Source organism: Chlamydotis macqueenii, chromosome 28 (assembly GCF_036417535.1).
Source record: "Chlamydotis macqueenii isolate bChlMac1 chromosome 28, bChlMac1.mat, whole genome shotgun sequence".
NCBI classification, from domain to species: domain Eukaryota; kingdom Metazoa; phylum Chordata; class Aves; order Otidiformes; family Otididae; genus Chlamydotis; species Chlamydotis macqueenii.
In genome coordinates, this window is record NC_141583.1 from 1,613,263 (window position 1) to 1,631,025 (window position 17,763).

General features: G+C 68.1%; 2 protein-coding genes across 3 annotated transcripts; both read right to left on the minus strand.

Moving 5' to 3' along the window:
- Nucleotides 1–1,339: 1,339 nt before the first annotated feature.
- Nucleotides 1,340–11,232, minus strand: INSRR (insulin receptor related receptor). Its single transcript, XM_086768614.1, has 22 exons — nt 11,139–11,232; nt 8,937–9,488; nt 7,238–7,550; nt 6,996–7,138; nt 6,734–6,878; nt 6,440–6,654; nt 6,233–6,359; nt 5,887–6,125; nt 5,639–5,806; nt 5,371–5,560; nt 5,216–5,257; nt 4,842–5,107; nt 4,567–4,703; nt 4,209–4,374; nt 3,522–3,630; nt 3,351–3,421; nt 2,647–2,876; nt 2,458–2,568; nt 2,196–2,355; nt 1,983–2,112; nt 1,768–1,902; nt 1,340–1,583 (listed from the first exon to the last, which is right to left on the minus strand). The coding sequence occupies exons 1-22, from the start codon at nt 11,230–11,232 to the stop codon at nt 1,340–1,342; spliced, it is 3,987 nt and encodes a 1,328-aa protein (XP_086624740.1).
- A 568-nt stretch (nt 11,233–11,800) lies between these two features.
- LOC147597252 (death-associated protein kinase 2-like) lies at nt 11,801–17,038 on the minus strand. Of its 2 annotated transcripts, none has more exons than XM_086768627.1 (13): nt 16,731–17,038; nt 15,578–15,648; nt 15,006–15,109; nt 14,681–14,902; nt 14,446–14,584; nt 14,189–14,318; nt 14,004–14,052; nt 13,854–13,880; nt 13,566–13,718; nt 12,844–12,889; nt 12,665–12,754; nt 12,360–12,443; nt 11,801–12,109 (listed from the first exon to the last, which is right to left on the minus strand). In XM_086768627.1, exons 2-13 carry the CDS (start codon nt 15,644–15,646, stop codon nt 12,029–12,031), a joined length of 1,194 nt encoding a protein of 397 aa, XP_086624753.1. In that variant the 5' UTR covers nt 15,647–15,648; nt 16,731–17,038; the 3' UTR covers nt 11,801–12,028. The 2 variants fall into 2 exon arrangements, with proteins under 2 accessions (XP_086624753.1, XP_086624752.1); XM_086768626.1 differs by having other exon boundaries at nt 15,006–15,112.
- Between the last annotated feature and the right edge of the window lie 725 nt (nt 17,039–17,763).

The following is a 17,763-nucleotide window of genomic DNA, read 5'->3' on the forward strand; positions in this document are numbered from 1 at the left end:
CGCACCCTGCCTAAACCCTGCCCTAGACCCCTGTCTAAACCCCGCACCCTGCCTAAACCCTGCCCTAGACCCCTGTCTAAACCCCGCACCCTGCCTAAACCCTGCCCTAGACCCCTGCCCAAACCCTGCCCCCTGCCTAGACCCTGCCCAGACTCTGCCCCCTGCCTGCACCCCGGCACCCTACACCTGCACACCAGCCCTCCACCCCCACTTTGTGTCCCGAACCCCCCAACCAAGAGCCCCTCAACCTGTCACAGACCCCCCCCAAGGGCCGTGCCCCCAAAATCTCGAAGCACGACGGAGCCGGCTTGGGCCGAGCCCTTCCCCCAGCACCCTACCCCCCCGCCCCAGTTACGGGTCCCACCCCCGGTCGGGACCCTCCTCTTCCTCCCCAGGGAGGCAGGGCACGGCTGGTGCCCGCCCACCGCCCTCCTCTCGTGGGTCCCCATCCCCACCCAGCTGCTGCCTGTCCCCGAGCCCGTCCCACAGCACGGCGGGGACGGCTCATCTGTGCGCTGAGTTTAGCACGGTCTCAGCCCGCGTTCCTCCTGCTCAGCTCCGGGCCCAGCTCCCAGCGGCACCCTTGGGGTGACCCCCACCGTAGCACCTCACTTCCCCCCCCACCCCCAGCAGCCCCCCTCCCGCAGCAGAGCGGGCCAGTCATGTCCTCCCAAATTCCGCCGCTTTGACGTTTTTTCCCCAGAAACGCCCCCGGTTCGGGCACCGCAGGGCAAAGCCGCAGCAGGAAGCGGCCGGGGAGCGGAAAGCCCCGTGTGCCGCCCCCCCCGTGACCCCCCACACACCGCAGCCGAGCTTCATCCCCCTTTATTCTCGCTCATCCCGCAGCCACGGATTAGACAGCGAAGTCTTTTCCCTGGACCAGCGTGGCCCTGACACTGGTCCCAGTGTTGGGGACTGGGGGGAGGCACAGGGCGTCTCCTGCCGCAGGGCGGCCCCGTGCCTCAGTTTCCCCACTTGTAAAAGAGGGGGGGGGTCGCACCACTGCTGTGAGGAGTGGCAACAGAGGCAGGCTGGTGGGACCCCACCCCCCGCTCCCCACCCCCAGACCCCCATTTACTCCCCCCAAAAATAAAAATTAAGGAAAGATCGGGGTGGTCTCCTCCCAACTGGCAGCCCCCCCCCAGCTCCTGCCGGCTTAGGGCACCCCAATTTATTCCCAGAGGAAGCGCACCCCACTGAGCACCCTCGCTTTGCCTGCCACCCCCTTCCCAAGGCACCCGCTCCCCGGTCGGACCCCTGGGAGCAATAAATAACGCGGAGGGGGGCGGGAAGGGGGCGCAGAGTCCGGCGTGGGTCCCAGGACGCCCCGGGGTGGGAGTCAGGCCGTCCCGTTGGGGAGCAGGCCGGGGCCGCGGTCCTTGCGGGTGGGCAGGGGGTAGGCGGGGGGCTCGTCCTCGGTGTCGGAGGGCTCGCCGGAGCCCCGCCGGCGGTTTTCGGGGCTGTAGAAGAAGGAGAGGGTGCGGAAAGCGGGCGCCATGTGGTCCTTGATGCTCTCCAGGAGCTGGACGAAGGAGGGGCGCTGGCGCGGGTTCTGCTGCCAGCACAGGCCCATCAGCTCATGGCTGCGGGAGAGAGGGGCGTTCGCTAGGTTTTGGGGGGGCCCCAGCACCCCGCAGCCGCCCCAGCGCCGCAGAGGCCTGAGGCCGGGGTGAGGGGCTCGGCGCCGGTTCCCCCCCATCGCGGCCTTGCCCGCAGGAGGGTGGGGGTCTCCCCCGGCGCCCCCCCCCCCGCACCCCCAGCACTCACAGTTTGTCGGGGCAGTTTTCGGGGCGCTCCAGGATGCCGTTGTCCATGACGAAGCGCAGGACCTGCTCGTTGGACATGCCCTGGTAGGGCTGCTCGGCCAGCGTGGCGATTTCCCACAACACCACCCCGAAGGACCTGCCGGCACGCCGCGCCGCTCAGCTGGGGGATGTCCCCCAAAACCCCCCCCTCCCGGGGCCCCCCACCCCAAAACCTACCAGACATCGGACTGCGTGTTGAAGATGCCGTCCTTGAGGGCCTCGGGGGACATCCAGCGGACGGGGAGCAGCCCCTTGCCCCCTTTCCGATAATAGTCCGTCTCATAGATGTCCCGGGTCATGCCGAAATCTGGCGGAGGAGGAGGAGGAGGAGGAAGGCATGAGGACTGGGAGACGCGGGGCCGGCAGCCCGCCCGCCTGCCGCCCACCCACCTCCGATCTTGACGGTGAAGTCCTCGGACACCATGCAGTTGCGGGCGGCGAGGTCGCGGTGCACGAACTTGTTGGCGTTGAGGTAGGCCATGCCGTCGGCGATCTCCCCCGCCATCTGGATCATGTCCTTCAGCGATGGCGGTGGCAGCCCGGGGTTGTTCTGCACCACGCAAGCAGAGTCAGGGACAATTCGGGACCCCCCCCCACCCCGGGAACAAGGTGGGTGCCCGTTTGCTCATGGGGCATCCGGCCAGCCCCTCACCTCGGCGTCAGGCCTGAGCGAGCGCAGGTAGCTCTTCAGGTCCCCACGCGTCATCAGCTCCATGATGACCAAAGCTGGCTGGCCCTGGGACACCACGCCAAGCAGACGGACCTGGGGGGACAAATGGGGTGGCAGATGAGTGGCCAGACCCCGCTGCGCCCCCTCCCTCTCCCATGGCCGCCCACCTACCACGTGGTGGCACTTGAAGGCTTTCATGACGGAGGCCTCGTTGAGGAACTCAATGCGCTCCCGCATGGTGGCCAACTCGTTGACCGTCTTCAGGGCCACCTTGGTCTCCTCACCCTCGGCAACCAGCCCCACCGCCAGCCCCTCGTACACCATCCCGAAGGAGCCCTGCCCCAGCTCCCGGATCACCGTGATCTTCTCCCGTGACACTTCCCACTCATCAGGGATGTACACTGCGGGGCGAGGGGGGACCACTGACCACCGTCACCACCCCCACTGCTGTCACCATCACCAACCCTGTCACCATCTCCATCCCCATCTTCATTCTCATCCCATCCCCATCTCATCCCCGTCTCCATCCCCATTTTGTCCCCATCCCATCCCCATCCCCATCCTCATCTTCATCCCATCCCCATCTTCACCTTTATCCCGTCCCCATCCCATCCCCACCCTCATTCCATCCCCATCTCCATCTTCATCCCCAACTTGTCCCCATTCCCATCCCATTTCCATCCTCATCCTCATCCCATCCCCATCCCCATTCTCATCCCCATCCCATCCCCATCTGCATCCCCATCCTCGTCCTATCCCCGTCTTCATCCTCATCCCATCCCCATTCCCATTCCCATCCCACCCCTCTGACACGGCCCCAGCCGGGGAAGGGGGCAGCAGCCCCCCCGGGGGTGCCGGTGCCCGTCCCCACGTACTGTGCGAGGCGCTGAAGTACTCGGGGTTGACGGAGGCGTAGAGCGTCCCGCTGGGGTACCCGTCGTTGCTCCTGCCAGGGGTGGCATCGTTCAGAGGCTGGGGGGCAAGGGCACAGTCCCCCGTCCCCCCCGCCCCGGATCCTCCCCCGGGGGCGCGGGGAGGGTCGCTACCTCTTCTTGTTGTAGAAGAAGATGAAGCCAGCGAGGCAGGAGATGAGCACCATGAGGACCACGGGCGCCACGGTGAGCAGGACGTGGAAGCTGCCGGACTCCTCCTCGGCTGCTGGGAGCGGGCGGCCGTGGCCCCTCAGTCCCCCTCCAAAACGTTCCAGGGACACTTGTCCCACCCCCACCGCTGGGCCGGAGAGGGGGAGCCCCCAGCCCCCAGACCAGCAGCACCCACTGATCTTTGGGTGTCCTCATCCCGCAGCATGCGCCAGTCCCCTGCATCCCCCAGTCCAGCAGCATCCCAGTTCAGCAGCATCCCCCAATCCCCCAGCTCCCCACTTCAGGAGCATCCCCCATCTTCAGCATCCCAGTCCAGGAACATCTCCTGATCCTCAGCATCCCGGTCCGGCAGCACCCTCTGACCCCCAGCTATCCAGTTTAGGAGCATCCCCACAGTCTCCCAGCTCCCCAGTCCAGCAGCATCCCGATCCAGCAGCATCCTCTGATCCCCAGCATCCCAGTTCAGCAGCATCCCCCAGTCTCCCAGCTCCCCAGTTCAGGAGCATCCCCCATCTTCAGCATCCCAGTCCAGGAACATCTCCTGACCCCCAGCGTCCCAGTCCAGCAGCACCCTCTGACCCCCAGCTCCCCGGCCCCGCTGGCGTCCCCCCCCACGTCCCCCAGGGGTACCTGGCCCCAGGATGTAAAATTTGACGAGCCCGGTCCACGAGCCGTTGCCGGCCAGCGAGGTGGCCCGGACCTTGGCCGAGTAGTTTCCCGGCTGGAGCAGAGCCAGGTGGACCCCCCCGTACTTGGAGTAGCGGTGACGGGAGACGCAGACGACGGTGGTGACCTCCTGGGGGGGGGACAAGGAGGGGGTGACAAAGGGGGCTTCATCCTCCCACCCCCTCAGCCTTGTACAAGCCCTGGGGAAGGGAGATGGGATGGGATGGGATGGGATGGGGATGATGGGGATGATGGGATGGGCGCAATGCCCCCGTAAGCAGACCTGGCAGGACCAGGCAGGGGGAGTGCGGGGGGTCCTCACCTCGCTCTCCCGGCTGTACTTGATCTCATACTTGAGGATGAGCCCGTTGGGGTTCCTGGGCTCTTCCCAGCGCAGCAGGACGCTGTTTTTGCCGGCCGGCTCCCACGTGACGTTGCCGGGAATGTTATCGGCTTGCACTGGCGAAAGGCACAGAGGAGTCAGCTCCTGGGGGCGTCACCCAGACCCCCAATCCCCGTCCCAAAGGCACCAGGACCCCAGAGCATCCCAGTGCCTCAGAGGCAGGGTTTGGGCAGGGGGAGGACGCCAGAACCTACGCTCCGGCATGGTCCTGGCGAAGACGAAGGTGGCGGCGCTGCAGCCCACGGTGTGCGCGGCGTGGTTGCAGGCGTGGATGTCGATGCGGTACTCGGTGAAGTGCCGCAGCCGCGACAGCACCGCCCGGTCGCGCACCACCTTGTCCTCGAAGATCTGGAAGTCGGGTTTGGGCCGGCCCCTGGCGCGTCTCGGGGCAGGTGGTTCCGCCGAGGAGGTGTTGGCTGGGGATGTGACGGCCACCACGTCCCGGCGCCGCTTCGGGGTCCTGCGGGAGATGGGAATGGGGGGTGGTGGGGAGCCAGGATGCCTGGGTCGTCCCCCAAAATTGAGTAAGGGAAGGGAGACCCTCTGGGTTTGCGTGGTCCCTGCTCACCTCTGCGAGTTCTTGTTGATGGATGTCACCTTCCAGGGCGGCCTGGGACAGCGGGACGGGGGTTACAGGAGCAGCCACCAAACCCCCACCATGGGGCAGACCCACGCACCCAGCCCGGGGCACCCCCCTGACATGGGACCCCGCCCGGGCAGCACCTGGGGATGATGATGGAGTTGTGGAGGAAGTTCTCGAACTTCTTCTGGAAGGACTCGGCTTCGCCCTCCATGCGGAGCTGCCCGTCGGCGGGGTGGCAGGGGCAGCACCGCTCCTCCGCATCCTGCTCCACCTCGGGGCCGTCCCCGAACCCAAAGCGAGTGTCCGCGCTGCTGGTGGGCAGCTTCAGACCTGCGGGCAGGGACGGGCAGGGCTGGCAGCGCCGCCAGAGCCCGGCTGGGTGGCAGCGTCCCCGGCCGCTGCCCACACCTTTGTGGCAGTAGTCGTTGACGTAGAGCTCCATGTCCTCGGCCAGCTGCTGCCACAGCACCAGGTAGTAGGTGATGTTGCCGTTGCGTTGCGTGGGCGGCTTCCAGCGCACCACGATGTGGGAAGAGGAGTTGGACATGGAGATGACGTCCCGGGGCACTGTCGGGGCTGGGGGGGGGGAAGGAGAGCTTCAGTGCGTTTTTGGGGGGCAGCCACGGGCACCCTCGGCCACCTCTGCAGACCCTTACCGGCCGGCATGGTGCGGATGTAGACCACCTCGCTCTGCGCCCCGTAGTTGCGCCCTTCCTCAGCGGTGGTGAGGGTGATGGCGCGGACGAAGATGGCGTACTGGGTCCAGGGCCGGAGGTTGAGCAGGGCCACCCCCGGCGCCTGCTCGCTGCTGAGCGGCGGCTCCACGTCCAGCACGTTCCAGCTCTGCGCCCCGCAGGCGTCCTGCCCCACGTACTCCGACACGTTCTGGAAGGGTCTGCCCCACACCGGGCGTCGGGGAGGGTCCCGGGACCCCCGCTTGGCCACGCAACCCTCCCAGGTCCCCGAGGCCTCCATGGCAGGGACGCGGCGGGGACCACTTACGACTCCTTGTAGTAGACGATGAAGCTGAGGAGGTCGCGGTACTCGGGGGGCCGGTACCGCTCCCACTTGAGGAAGATGCGGTCGGACTCGGTGACGTTGGAGATGAAGCGCAGGGGCTGGGTTTTGCCTGCGGAGGCGGGGTGGGGGGGGATGAGGTTCTGGCAGCGGTTCGCGGAGCTGCCGGGTGTCCCCGCTCCCCGTACTCACAGGACGCCCGGTCCCCGTTGGTGCGGGGGTTGATCTCCGCCTTGTTCTGCCGCCCCTTGGTCCCCGTCACCTCCTCCATGCGGTAGATTTCCGCCAGGCACAGCTTGGGGTTGAAGGCGAAGTACATCTTGCCCATGGGGATGGAGAGGACGTGGTGGCTCCAGTCCCAGAGCTGCTGCAGGTTTTGGTTGTCCAGCACGTACAGGGTGTAATTCCTGGGGGAGGAGAGGCGGCAGAGGCGGTGGGCACCCCTAAAGCCCTGCGGTCCCCCCCAAACCGGCCCCCCGCCCTCACCCGTCCACCATGGAGTCCCCGCGGATCAGCTTGAGGTTCTGGAAGAAGGAGAGGGAGACGAGGGCGAAGGAGTGCTTGATCTTCAGGAAGCCCGTGATGGTCTCGATGAGCCCCAGGCTGCGTTGCAGCTCCGAGGCCAGGTTGTCTGGGGAGAACCAGCGGCCGTGAGCCGAGGGGGAGACCACCCATCCGCTCCCCCTACAAGGGAAGAGCCCCCCCCCCGCGGCAGCTCTCCCACCCGGGGTCCGGATCGGGCACTCACAGCCCCGGCGAATGTTCAGGATGAGGTTCCCCTCGATGAGGGTGCAGCCCCCCAGCTCCTGCGCCGCCCGCGTCGAATCGATGGTCTTGGTGCCCACCTTGCACTCCTTGGGGCACAGCCCCTCGCACTTGTGGCAGAAGATGCTGTGGGCAGGGGGGGGACGGGGCGTGAGCCACCGCACGACGCCGGCACCGTGCCCGCGCACGGGGGTGGGGGGGGGCGGCGGGGACCCCTCCCCAAACCTGCTCTCGTTCCTGGTGTAACCCGAGGGGCACTCGGAGAGGCACTGCCGCTGGTGGATGACGAACTTGGAGGCGTCGCGGGGGTTGTCGGAGACCTTGCGGAGGCTGGCGCAGTACTCGGCGGTGACGCAGCGCCAGCCCTCGTACTCGTAGGTGCGGGGCGGGCAGGAGGGCAGGCAGTGCCCGTTGAAGTGGAAGTGGCGGCAGGCGACGCAGGCCCGGTTGTCGTGGGGTTGCCCGCAGCCCCCCAGGCACTCGGCGTGGCAGCACTCGCCCGCCGCCGTGCACACCAAGCCCGCGCCGCAGGGGCACACTGCGGGGAGAAGAGCCGGAGCCGTGGGCCGGGAGAATCCTCCGGGCGCTGGTCGCCTGGCTCAGGGGCAGCGTGGAGGGGTGGGGGTCTGGGGTGAGGGGAGAAGGGAGAGGTGGGAAGGGCTGGGAGGGGGCCCTGGTACCCTCTGGCAGGGGAGAGGGGTGGAAGGAGGGATATGGGGATGGAGGGAGGGATACGGGGATGGAGGGAGGGATGGCAGGAGGGATGCAGGGATGGAAGGAGGGATATGGGGACGGAGGGGGGGATACGGGGATGGAGGGGGGGAGGAAGAGATGCAGGGAGGGAGGAAGGGATGCACGGATGGATGGTGGGAGGGATGGAAGGAGGGATATGGGGACAGAGGGAGGGATACGGGGATGGAGGGAGGGATGGCAGGAGGGATACGGGGATGGAAGGAGGGATATGGGGACAGAGGGAGGGATACGGGGATGGAGGGAGGGATATGGGGACGGAGGGGGGGATACAGGGATGGAGGGAGGGAGGGAGGGATGCAGGGAGGGATGGCGGGAGGGATGCAGGGAGGGAAGCAGGGATATGGGGATGGAATGAGGGATACAGGGATGGAGGGATGAATGGAAGGATGGAGGGAGGGATACGGGGATGATGGGGATGGTGGGATGAAGGGAGAGAGAGGGATGCAGGGATGAAGGGATGGAAGGGTGGAGGGAGGGGTGGAAGGAAGGATGCAAGGATGGATGGTGGGATGCATGGTGGGATGCAGGGATGGAGGAAGGGGTGGAAGGAGGGATGCAGGAATGGATGGCGGGAGGGATGCGGGGATGAAGGGATAAAGGGATGGGAGGGTGGAGGGATGCAGGGATGCGTGGAGGCAAGGAGGGACGGCCAGTGGTGAGTGGACGGCCGGACGGTGGGCTGGCGGGTGGCTGTGCGCCCGGGTGGGTGGTCGAAGGGCTGCACAGCAGCTGGTGGGACGGACAGACGGACGGGGACGGGGTGAGGCTCAGCCAGCTCCCAGCCCCAGCCGCCCAGTGCGGGCGGTGCCGGGGCAGCGGCGGGGTCGCAGCCGCGATAAGGATCAGTGTTTGCGGTACAGATTTCATTACCCGCTCTCGTGTTTACAGCAAACGAGCCTGGAGGGGCCCGTATTTACCTCGCCGCTGGGAAAACACGGCAGCGCGAGCCGGCCTCTCCTCCGGAGGATGATACAGCGCGGATCCGGTTACCCGCACCACGCTCCCGGCAGCGCGCGGCGGCGACAGCCACGTGCCGGGGCCTGCCGTCCTCTCGCCTCTCCACCGGCCTTCCCCAGCTCCCTCCCAGTTCACCCCGCAGCCGCCCGTGTGAACCGGCACCATCCCGGCACGGCAACTGGCGCGCTGGAGCCCTGGCGCGGCCGGCACCCACCTTTCTGGCAGTAGCTGGAGGTCCAGCAGCGATAATCCAGCTGCCCGTTGACCACGGTCTGCGCGCATGGCTTCTCCACGTCCAGGATGCCTGGGCAGACGTCGGCGCACTCTTCGGCCAGTTTGTTGCCGACAATGTAGGTATTGTCCACGGCGTCGGGCAGCAGCAGCCCCCAGTCGATGGTGGAGAGGTGGCAGAGCTCCTGGTTGCGCTCAATGCGGACGGAGCCACGCAGGACGTGGCCCAGGCTGTGCAGCCCCACGTCCCGCAGGTGCGGCATCTCGAAGATGACGAGGGCGTAGCTGAAGAAGAGGTTGGTGCCGCGGATGACGGAGAGGTTGGGGAAGAGGTCCCGCAGGCTCTCCAGCCCGTAGACGCGGAAGAGGAGCAGGTACTCGGTGATCATGAGCAGGCGCGGGAAGCTGAGCCCCCGGAAGTCCTCGGCGCCCGTGGTGAACATCAGCAGGATCTGCAGGTTGCCCTCGATGATGGAGCAGTTCTCCAGCTTCTGGAGCTGGGAGACGTCGTTGCGGATGTCCATGCTGCCGCAGACTGGGGTGGCAAGAGGGGGACGCTGTGGGCAGCGGGGATGGGGCAGCTGCCCCCCCCCACCACCCAGAGACCCCCCCGCTGCGCCCAGCGCTGAGGCTGCAGGGGTGCTGGGGGGGGATTTAATATCCCAGCGCCGCCTGTCAGACACGGCTGCCATCGGTTTGAGCAGCTCTGACAGGCGGCCGACGCGCCGCGGCTCTCCGGGGCACAACACGTCCGTCAGCGCGGCGAGTGGTGATGCTAACGAGGTCTGGCTGTCCGGACGGCCGTCTCGCCTCGTCTCGGCCCCGGGACCGCGTCGCAGCCCCGCTTTCCCCCCTTCCCGAGGTGCGGGGCGGTCGTGGGGGGCTCACGGCACCCTCCCCGCTGCCGGCGCGTGGTTACCCACGAGGTCGTCCCCATTAACGCCCCGGCAGCATGCCCAGGCGGCTAACGGGGCGCGTGGGGCTACCGCGGGCACCCAGGCGGCACAGCCCCGGCGATGGGTTTGCCATCCCGGGGCTTTTCCGCTCGGATTCCCCTCAGACCCTGGCAGGGAGCGTCGGGGGCAGCACGAGGCCGAGCATCTCCCGCTTCCCGATCCCGGCGAGGACACGAGAGCCGGGACGAGACGACAGCCTCCCACCGGCAGCACCCCCGGCCCAAAACGTGGTGCTGAGGGACGGCGGAAAGAAGCCGCCGAGATTGCGGCCACGGATTTACTGGGAAAATCCGGAAAAAACCACGGCTGGCTTGGCCGCCTGTGCTGCGGGGACCCGCTGGCCGGCACGCGGCACACGGCTCAGCGGCATGGGTCGCCCCTCGCCCGTCCGCAGCCAGCCTGGGCCTCATGGCTCGTGGCCGCACCGCGGCGAGCGCGTGCCCGGCGGCGTTTTCCCCCTTCCGGTGGGGAAAAAAAATTCCCCTGGGGATGTTCGCTCCCCCTGGCAGCCCCTGCCGGGAGCTGAGCCCACCCTCGGTCCCCCTCGGGGTCCCCGCCATCCTCCCGTTGGTGTCATCCCCTGCCGCCCTCCCTGACCTTGGCAAAGTCACCCCCGTTCCTGCCGCGCGAGGGGTCGGGGCCTCCGTGGCCCTGGGGGGGGGGACAGGGGTCCCAGATGGGAGCAGGCACGGCGAGCAGACCCCGGGAGGCTTCACCCCGCCCCCCGCCCTGAGCGCTCCCACCCCGCTCCCCCCAGCACAATCCGTGGGTGCGCGGGGAAACCGAGGCACGGGGCGGCGGAGGAAGGGGAAGGCAGGACCGACGGACCCAGCGCCCAGACGCCCCCCACCCCACAGCCAAAACCCACCGTCACCCCCCGCTGCCGTGCCGCCCCCTCCCCAGCCATTTTCCAGCCCAGTAGCAGCTCTGGGAGCACTGGTGCCGGGCTATGGTTTTCCAAAACCCCAACTCCCGGCGGGACCGAGCGATCGACGTCCCCAGCTCTGGCTGAGCCCCCCGCCACGCTCCCCTCCTCCCGTCCCAGCAGTGGGGCGGTGGGCGCCCATGCTCTGCCCCGAACTGGGGGGTCCGCAGCATACGGGGGGGAAACTGAGGCAGGGGCACCCGAAGGGCTTTGCCTTGGGGTTCGGCTCTTCCCAGCCCCCACGGGCGTCACCACGCAGCACCCCCCACCCCAAACAGCACTCCCCCCCCCTTCCATCACTTACTTTCGGAGGGGGCCCGCACGGGGGGAAGCGGGAGGGGCCCGAGGACCAGCAGCGTCACCCAAAGCCGCAGGGCACCCAGCGCCTTCGCCCCCATCCCCGAACGGGACACCCCGGGGGTCCCGTCCCCCGTCCACCGTTTCGGGTGCTGCTGCAGCGCGTCCGGCCCCACGCGCCGTGTCCGGCCGCCACCCACGGCACGCGCCGGGACGGGGTGGCCCCCGCGGCCCCCGCCCCGATCCCGCGGCCCCGTCGCTTTTGTTTTCGGCTGCCGCACGCAAAATATTTAACCTGACAACTGCCAGGGCCCGGGCCAGGGCTTGTTTGGGAAATAGAGAAGGTGGGGGGGGGAACAGGGCGGCCCCCCCCCCGCGCCGGGGAGGAAGGGCGGCCCCCTGCCTCAGTTTCCCCACCGGGAGCAGGAGGATCCGGGCTGCTCCGGCGCGGGGATCCCGGGAAAGCAGCCGAGCCCCGACGGGGACCACCCAAGGGTCCCCCTGCACCGCGGGGAGGATTTGGGGTGCCGGGACCCCGCGTCCCCCCCGGGGCCCCCACGCCCTGCGGTGAGGAGGAGGAGGACGAGCGGGAGGAAGCTGCGGGCGCTCGGCACCGGCCGGTTCAGACGCAGGAGAGGGGGGGTGGACGGGGGAGGGGAAGACGTTTATTTCCCGAGCGGGGCCGAGGGTCCCGGCCGTGGGGCAGCCCCCCCACTGCAGCAGAGATCTGGGGGGGCAGGAATGGGGGGTTGGTGTCCCAGTGATCCTCCAGCATCGTGGAACTGGGGGCACTGGGGCCGGACAGTGCTGCTGTCCCGTGGGATGGGGAGACGGGGGGGCTCCTCTTTCGAGGCGGCCCCTCGGGGGGGTCAGGTCTCCTTTGGGGGGGGGCGGGGTTCAGGAGCAGCTGCTTCTCCGCCGGCGCAGCAGCGCGATGGGGCGAACGCCCTCCTCCTCCTGGTCGCTCTCGCAGCGGCGCTGGGGGCACAGGGGGGGCGGAGGGTGAGGACAGCCCCCCCTCCCGGGGACAGGACCCCCCCGAGGCGAGAGGATCCCCCCTAGGAGACAGGACCCCCCGGAGGGGAAAGGGCACCCCAGATGGGGATACCCCCCATTGCACAGCCACTGCACTGCTGCCCCCCCCTCCCATTTTGGGGGTCTGGGACCCCCAAGTCCCTCCTCCCCCCAGCCCATGCCGGGGGGGGGGCGGGGGGTCCCGGCCGCTCACCAGCTCCTCATCCTCCCTCCTCAGGCCGCAGAGCAGCCGCGTGCGGCAGAGCCGGTTGCAGGCAGACACCATGTTGTATGAGAGCTGGGGGGGCACAATTTGGGGGGGGGGTCAAGGGGGTGTTGCTCCCCTCCTCTGGCCCCCCACACCTCAGCCCTACGTCCCCCCCCAAGTGCGCAGACCCCCAGGATGCAGCTAGCCCTGGGATGGAGCCCAGCCCGAGCTCCCCGGGGACCCCCGGGTGGCGGGACCCCACTGCGGGGTGCTCCCCGCCCCCGTCACCCCCGCGCTGGGACCCCCGTCACCTTCCAATTCCTCCGAGCGTTGAATTTGCGGAAGTTTTTCATGTTAATGGAGGAACGGCTCCGGTTCGCCGCTTGCTTCCGGCTCAGGGGCTGCGGGGATGAGGACACGGCGTCGGCACCGTGCCCCCACCCCGCTCCCGGGGGTCCCGCACCCACCGCCCCCCGCCCGCCCCTCTCACCTTGATCCAGGGGTGGACCAGGCACTCGGCCGCCGTCATGCGGTGTCTACGGCGCAGAGGGATGGGGCGACGGGGGGCAGGGGGGTCCCGGACCCATGGATCCGCCATGGGATGGGATGGGGACCCAGTTGGGGACGGGGATGTAGATGGGGATGGGGACCCAATTAGGGATGGGGACCCAACTGGGGACCGGGACAGGGATGTAGATGGAGACCCAGTTGGGGACGGGGATGTAGATGGGGACCCAACTGGGGACCCAACTGGGGACAGAGGTGGGGATGTAGATGGGGATGGGAACCCAACTGGGGACAGGGATGGGGATGGGGATCCAATTGGGGACAGGGATGGGGATGGGGACAGGGACCCAATTAGGGATGGGGGCCCAACTGGGGACAGGGACCCAACTGGGGACATGGATGTAGATCAGGATGGGGACCCAATTAGGGATGGGGACCCAACTGGGGACGGGGACAGGGATGTAGATGGGGACGGGGACCCAACTGGGGACAGGGATGGGGACGGGGACCCAATTGGGGATAGGGATGTAAATGGGAATGGGGACCCAACTGGGGACAGGGATGGGGACAGGGACCCAACTGGGGACAGGGATGTAGATGGGAATGGGGACCCAACTGGGTCCCCAACTGGGGTCAGGGGCTGGGACCCAGCTGGGGACAGGGACCCAACTGGGGACGGGGACGTGGATGGGGATGGGGACTCACGCTGGCTCCTTCACCAGCAGCTGCTGGATGAAGTCCTTGGCCATCTCGGAGGTCTGGCTGAAGCAGCGCTCCTCGAACTCGTAGGCGCCGGCCACAATGTTGGAGAGGGTCTCGGCGTCCGTCTCACCCTGGAAGGGGGACAAGCCGCTGAGCCTGCGGGGACACGACAGAGCCACTGAGCGCCGGGACAGCATCGGCTCGGCCGTCCCGGCGCCCAGGCTCGGCCGCATCGCCACATCCCCGTGCCTCAGTTTCCCCCGGGCGCAGCAAGCATCACCCCGTACTCACAGGATGTAGGTGATGACCCCAATGCTCCTGAAAGGCAGAGTTGGGGGTCAGGCACTGCCCTCCCCAGGGTCCCCTTCGTGCCTCACAGCACCCAGGGGGGTCCCTACCCACCCCCCAGCTCACCCTGTCCCCCCAGTCCCGGCTCCTCACCACATGTCGGTCGCGGAGCTCAGGGGCTCGTAGTTGATCACTTCGGGAGCTGGGGGCGAACGCAGAGGCGGGGAGGGGACGTTAGAGGGGACGGCACTGTCCCCGCCCCGGGGGTCCCCTCGCCGCGTCCCTGCAGAGCTGCGCCCCATGGAGCGGGGTTGCGGGGGGGGGGGGGGGTCCCGTACCGATGTACTGCGGGGTCCCGCAGAGGCTCTTGAAGGCGACGCCGTCCTCCAGGCGCTGGGCCAGCCCGAAGTCGATGATCTTGATCCGCGGCCTGGCGACGTCCTTGTCCTGCAGCATGATGTTCTCAGGCTGCGGGGTGAAGCCGCGACGCGGGGTGACGTGGGGCGAGGCAGGGCGCTGCCCCCATCCCGGGCGGGGGGTGCCCAGCACAGGGGGGATGCGCGAGGGGCAAGGACGGGGGGGTCCCCGCGGGCACCTTGAGGTCAAAGTGGGCGATGTGGCGCGCATGCAGGTACTGCACCCCGCGCAGGATCTGCTCCAGGAACTCGATGGCCTCCTCCTCCGACAGCATCTCCTTCTCGGCGATGAAGTCGAAGAGCTCCCCGCCGCCGATCCTGCGCCGGGCGAGGGCGTTGAGGTGGGCCACCCCCAAACACAGGGCTCATGAAAAGGGGTCCCCTCGCCCCAGGACCCCCCCCCCCCCCGCTCACAGCTCCAGGACGAGCACCATCTCAGCTCTGCTGGCGAAGAGGTCGTGGAGCCGCATGATGTTGGGGTGGTCGAGCTGGCGGAGGATGGCCACCTCACGCTCCACCTGCGCCCGCTCCAGCCCCAGGCGGCTGCCCCGGCAGCGTCGCGTCTTCACGAATTTGGCGGCGTAGAAGGCGCCGGTGCTGCGCTCCCGGCACCGCCTCACCACGCCGAAGTGCCCGCTGCTGAGACAGAGAGCCGGGCTGGGCTACGGCCGGGCACGGGGAGAAGCCAGGGTTCCCGGCTGTCTCTGGGGACCCCCCCGGGGACCCCCACGCCGCTCACCTGCCCAGCTGCTCCAGCAACTCGTACAGCTCCTCCACGCTGCCCCGGCCGAGGGCGGCCGCCAGCCCCTCGCTCCCCGGGGCCGTCGCGGGGACGGCCAAATCCTGCTGGGATGCGCCGGGACCCAGCTTATCCACCTGTCCGGGCTGCCGTGACGTCCCGTACAGGGACCCCCATCCCATGGACACCATCACAGCTCCCCCAGCACACACTAGAGGGGATTCTCTGATGTCTAATATCACGGTTGAGCTCAGGCCCCGGCCAGCTTTCCCACTTCCCACTAAATTCTCCGGCACGTGGAAATGTGGAGACCTTCACCCTTCGACCAGGGTGGGCAGAAGGTGCCCAGCGGGCTCAGAAATCGCAAAGGGAGCGGGGGGTCACACCAGCCCTCGTGCCCCTCGCTGGATAGGGGGTGCAAAATGTGGATAAAAACAAACATTGCTGTTTTTTTTTTAAAAAAAAGGGGATTAATAGTGGAAAAAAACCCATCTCCATGAGCTCATCTGTGAGAGCCCCACCCAGTCACCCCCCACAGCCCCCATGCAGGAGACCCCACGCCCGCGGCCCACCTGGGTGTTGTCAGGGGCGGCTCCCGTCCCCCTCCCAGCCAGGACCCCGGCCCGGTCCCCCTCGGCCATCGCTGCAAAGACAAGAAGGCACGGGGTGAGGGGGAGAAGGGCTTTGGGGGGGGGACAGCGGGCTCTGCCAGGCCAGTGCCCTGCCCGCACCCTGCAACTGCGGCAGAGGCCCCTCCAACTCATGACACCGATGGGCTTCGGCGCAGCCCCCGCTGAGGTGGGGCACGGCTCTCGCCTCTCAGCAGCTCCAAGCCACAAACCAGCCCCTTTCGGCTGCTGGCTGATGCGGCAGCGGGCAAACACTGGGGCCCGACCCCCCTGCCCCCCCGTGCCTCAGTTTCCCCAGCTGTAAGACAGGGTTAGGGGTGCTCCAGCGGTCGGGGCAGCCGGCACCAGCGGCTTTGCAGGGATGCAGAGAGGGGGGATGCGGGCTCTGAGCCTCAGTTTTGGGGTCACTTCAATGTCCCCAGTGCTGCATCCCCGGGAGAGTGAGGTCTCCTGGGCCGGCGCAGGCAGAGGGTCCTGTTGCGGGGTTCAAGGTCACCGGGAAAGGGACAAGGAAGGCGACATCGGCCAGAGGTGGGATCCCCTCCCAGGAAAAAACAGCTGGATAAGAGAACACGAGACCCCAGGACCCCGTCGCGCCTCGGGGTCGGTACGCGCGTGGGAACGGCTGCGGCTGGAGCCCGGCCACCGTCCCCGGCATGTGACGCGGCGGTGAGGTCCAACGCGCCGCCCGGGGTCACGGCGCATCCGTTCGGCCCCAGGCCGCCCATCTCCGCTGTCCCTTACCGGACGCCCTCCCCACGTCGTTCTCACCCAGCTGCTTCTGCGGGTGGGGAAACTGAGGCACGGGCAGCCCCACGCCGCAGCGGCTGCAGCAGCGGGGTTCGCGTGCCGTCCCACCGCATCCTGCAGCCGGTCAGGTCTCCGCCGGGAAAACCGGCCCGGCCTCAGCCGCATGCCAGGGCTGGGCTGGGCGGCCGAGCAAACGCCCCGGCACCGGCCAGCCGGAAAATTGGATTCCGGGGAAGTGACCTCCTGAGTGGCAGCGGTCGCTCCCCACCATCCGGCTACCAAAAAGCACCGCGGGACCCCAAAACTCCCCGACCTCCCTGCACCGGGACAGTGCAGCACCCTTTACCTCCGCACGAGGGTCCGTGCCCCCGGCACGATCGCGCGTGGCTCCAGCCTTCCTCCAGCAACCCCCGGCGGTGCCAGGCTTTTCCTCAAAATCCCGGCGGTTTCCGGGGAGCGGGATCTGGCCGTTGGCCGGCGGCGGCTCGGAAGAGGAGAAGCTCTTCGCGTTCCTCCTCCCAAAGCCTCTTGAGAAATCCCCCCACGCCGTCCCCGCGGCCAGCTGCGGAGAAGAGCTGGAAAAAAAGCCTTTTAGGGGCAATTCCTGGCGTTTCCAGCACCTCGGCTCCTCGAGGAGCGGCCGGGATCCAGTGGGACGAGCCACGGGCGGCCAACGTCCCCCGGCTGACGTCCCCCCACAAGCCGCTCAGCGCCAGTGAACGTGAGAATTGCAAACAGGAAACCTGGCTGACAGATAAAAAAAAAAAAAAAAAATTTTACTGCGCTGCTGGAGGGGAAGCGAGCGCAGGGTGTGAAGGTAGTGGGGAGGAACGCCTTTCTTAAGGTGGAGAGAACCGGGGCTCCGGTGCCAGGGCCACCGTGCCCCCCCTGGGGCTCGGAAAGCCGCTGCCCAGCGCACCCCGTCCCGGTGCGACGGATGCTCCAGCCCTAATCCCTGTCCCAATCCTTAATCCCCGCAGGCTCTGGGGCGCAGCCAGGTTGGCATCACGGGGCCGGCCGGAGCCTGGCACTGCCAGCCCCCGGGTGTCCCGGCTGGACTCCGTCCCCGTTTGCCGCGCCGATGCCCCCCGCGCAACCCAGGAACATGCCCGGCCGGGCAGAGGTGGGTGCCTGGGCCAGGGGACCGGGCGTGGGGTCTCTCCGGGGTCATCTTGGTGCTGGGACGGAAGGAAAAAGGCTGAGGAGCAAACCCCACGCAGGGGAACGTGGGATGGGCAAGCGCTGGGCGAAGTGGGGATGCTCCCCCCCATCCAAAGGCGGCACGGAGAAGGGGGAGCGAGGGAGCGGGGTGCCCTGCGCCCCTGGTCCTTCCAGCCAGGCTTGAGCCCCTCCGGTTTTACCCCTTCGCGCCCCGGGAG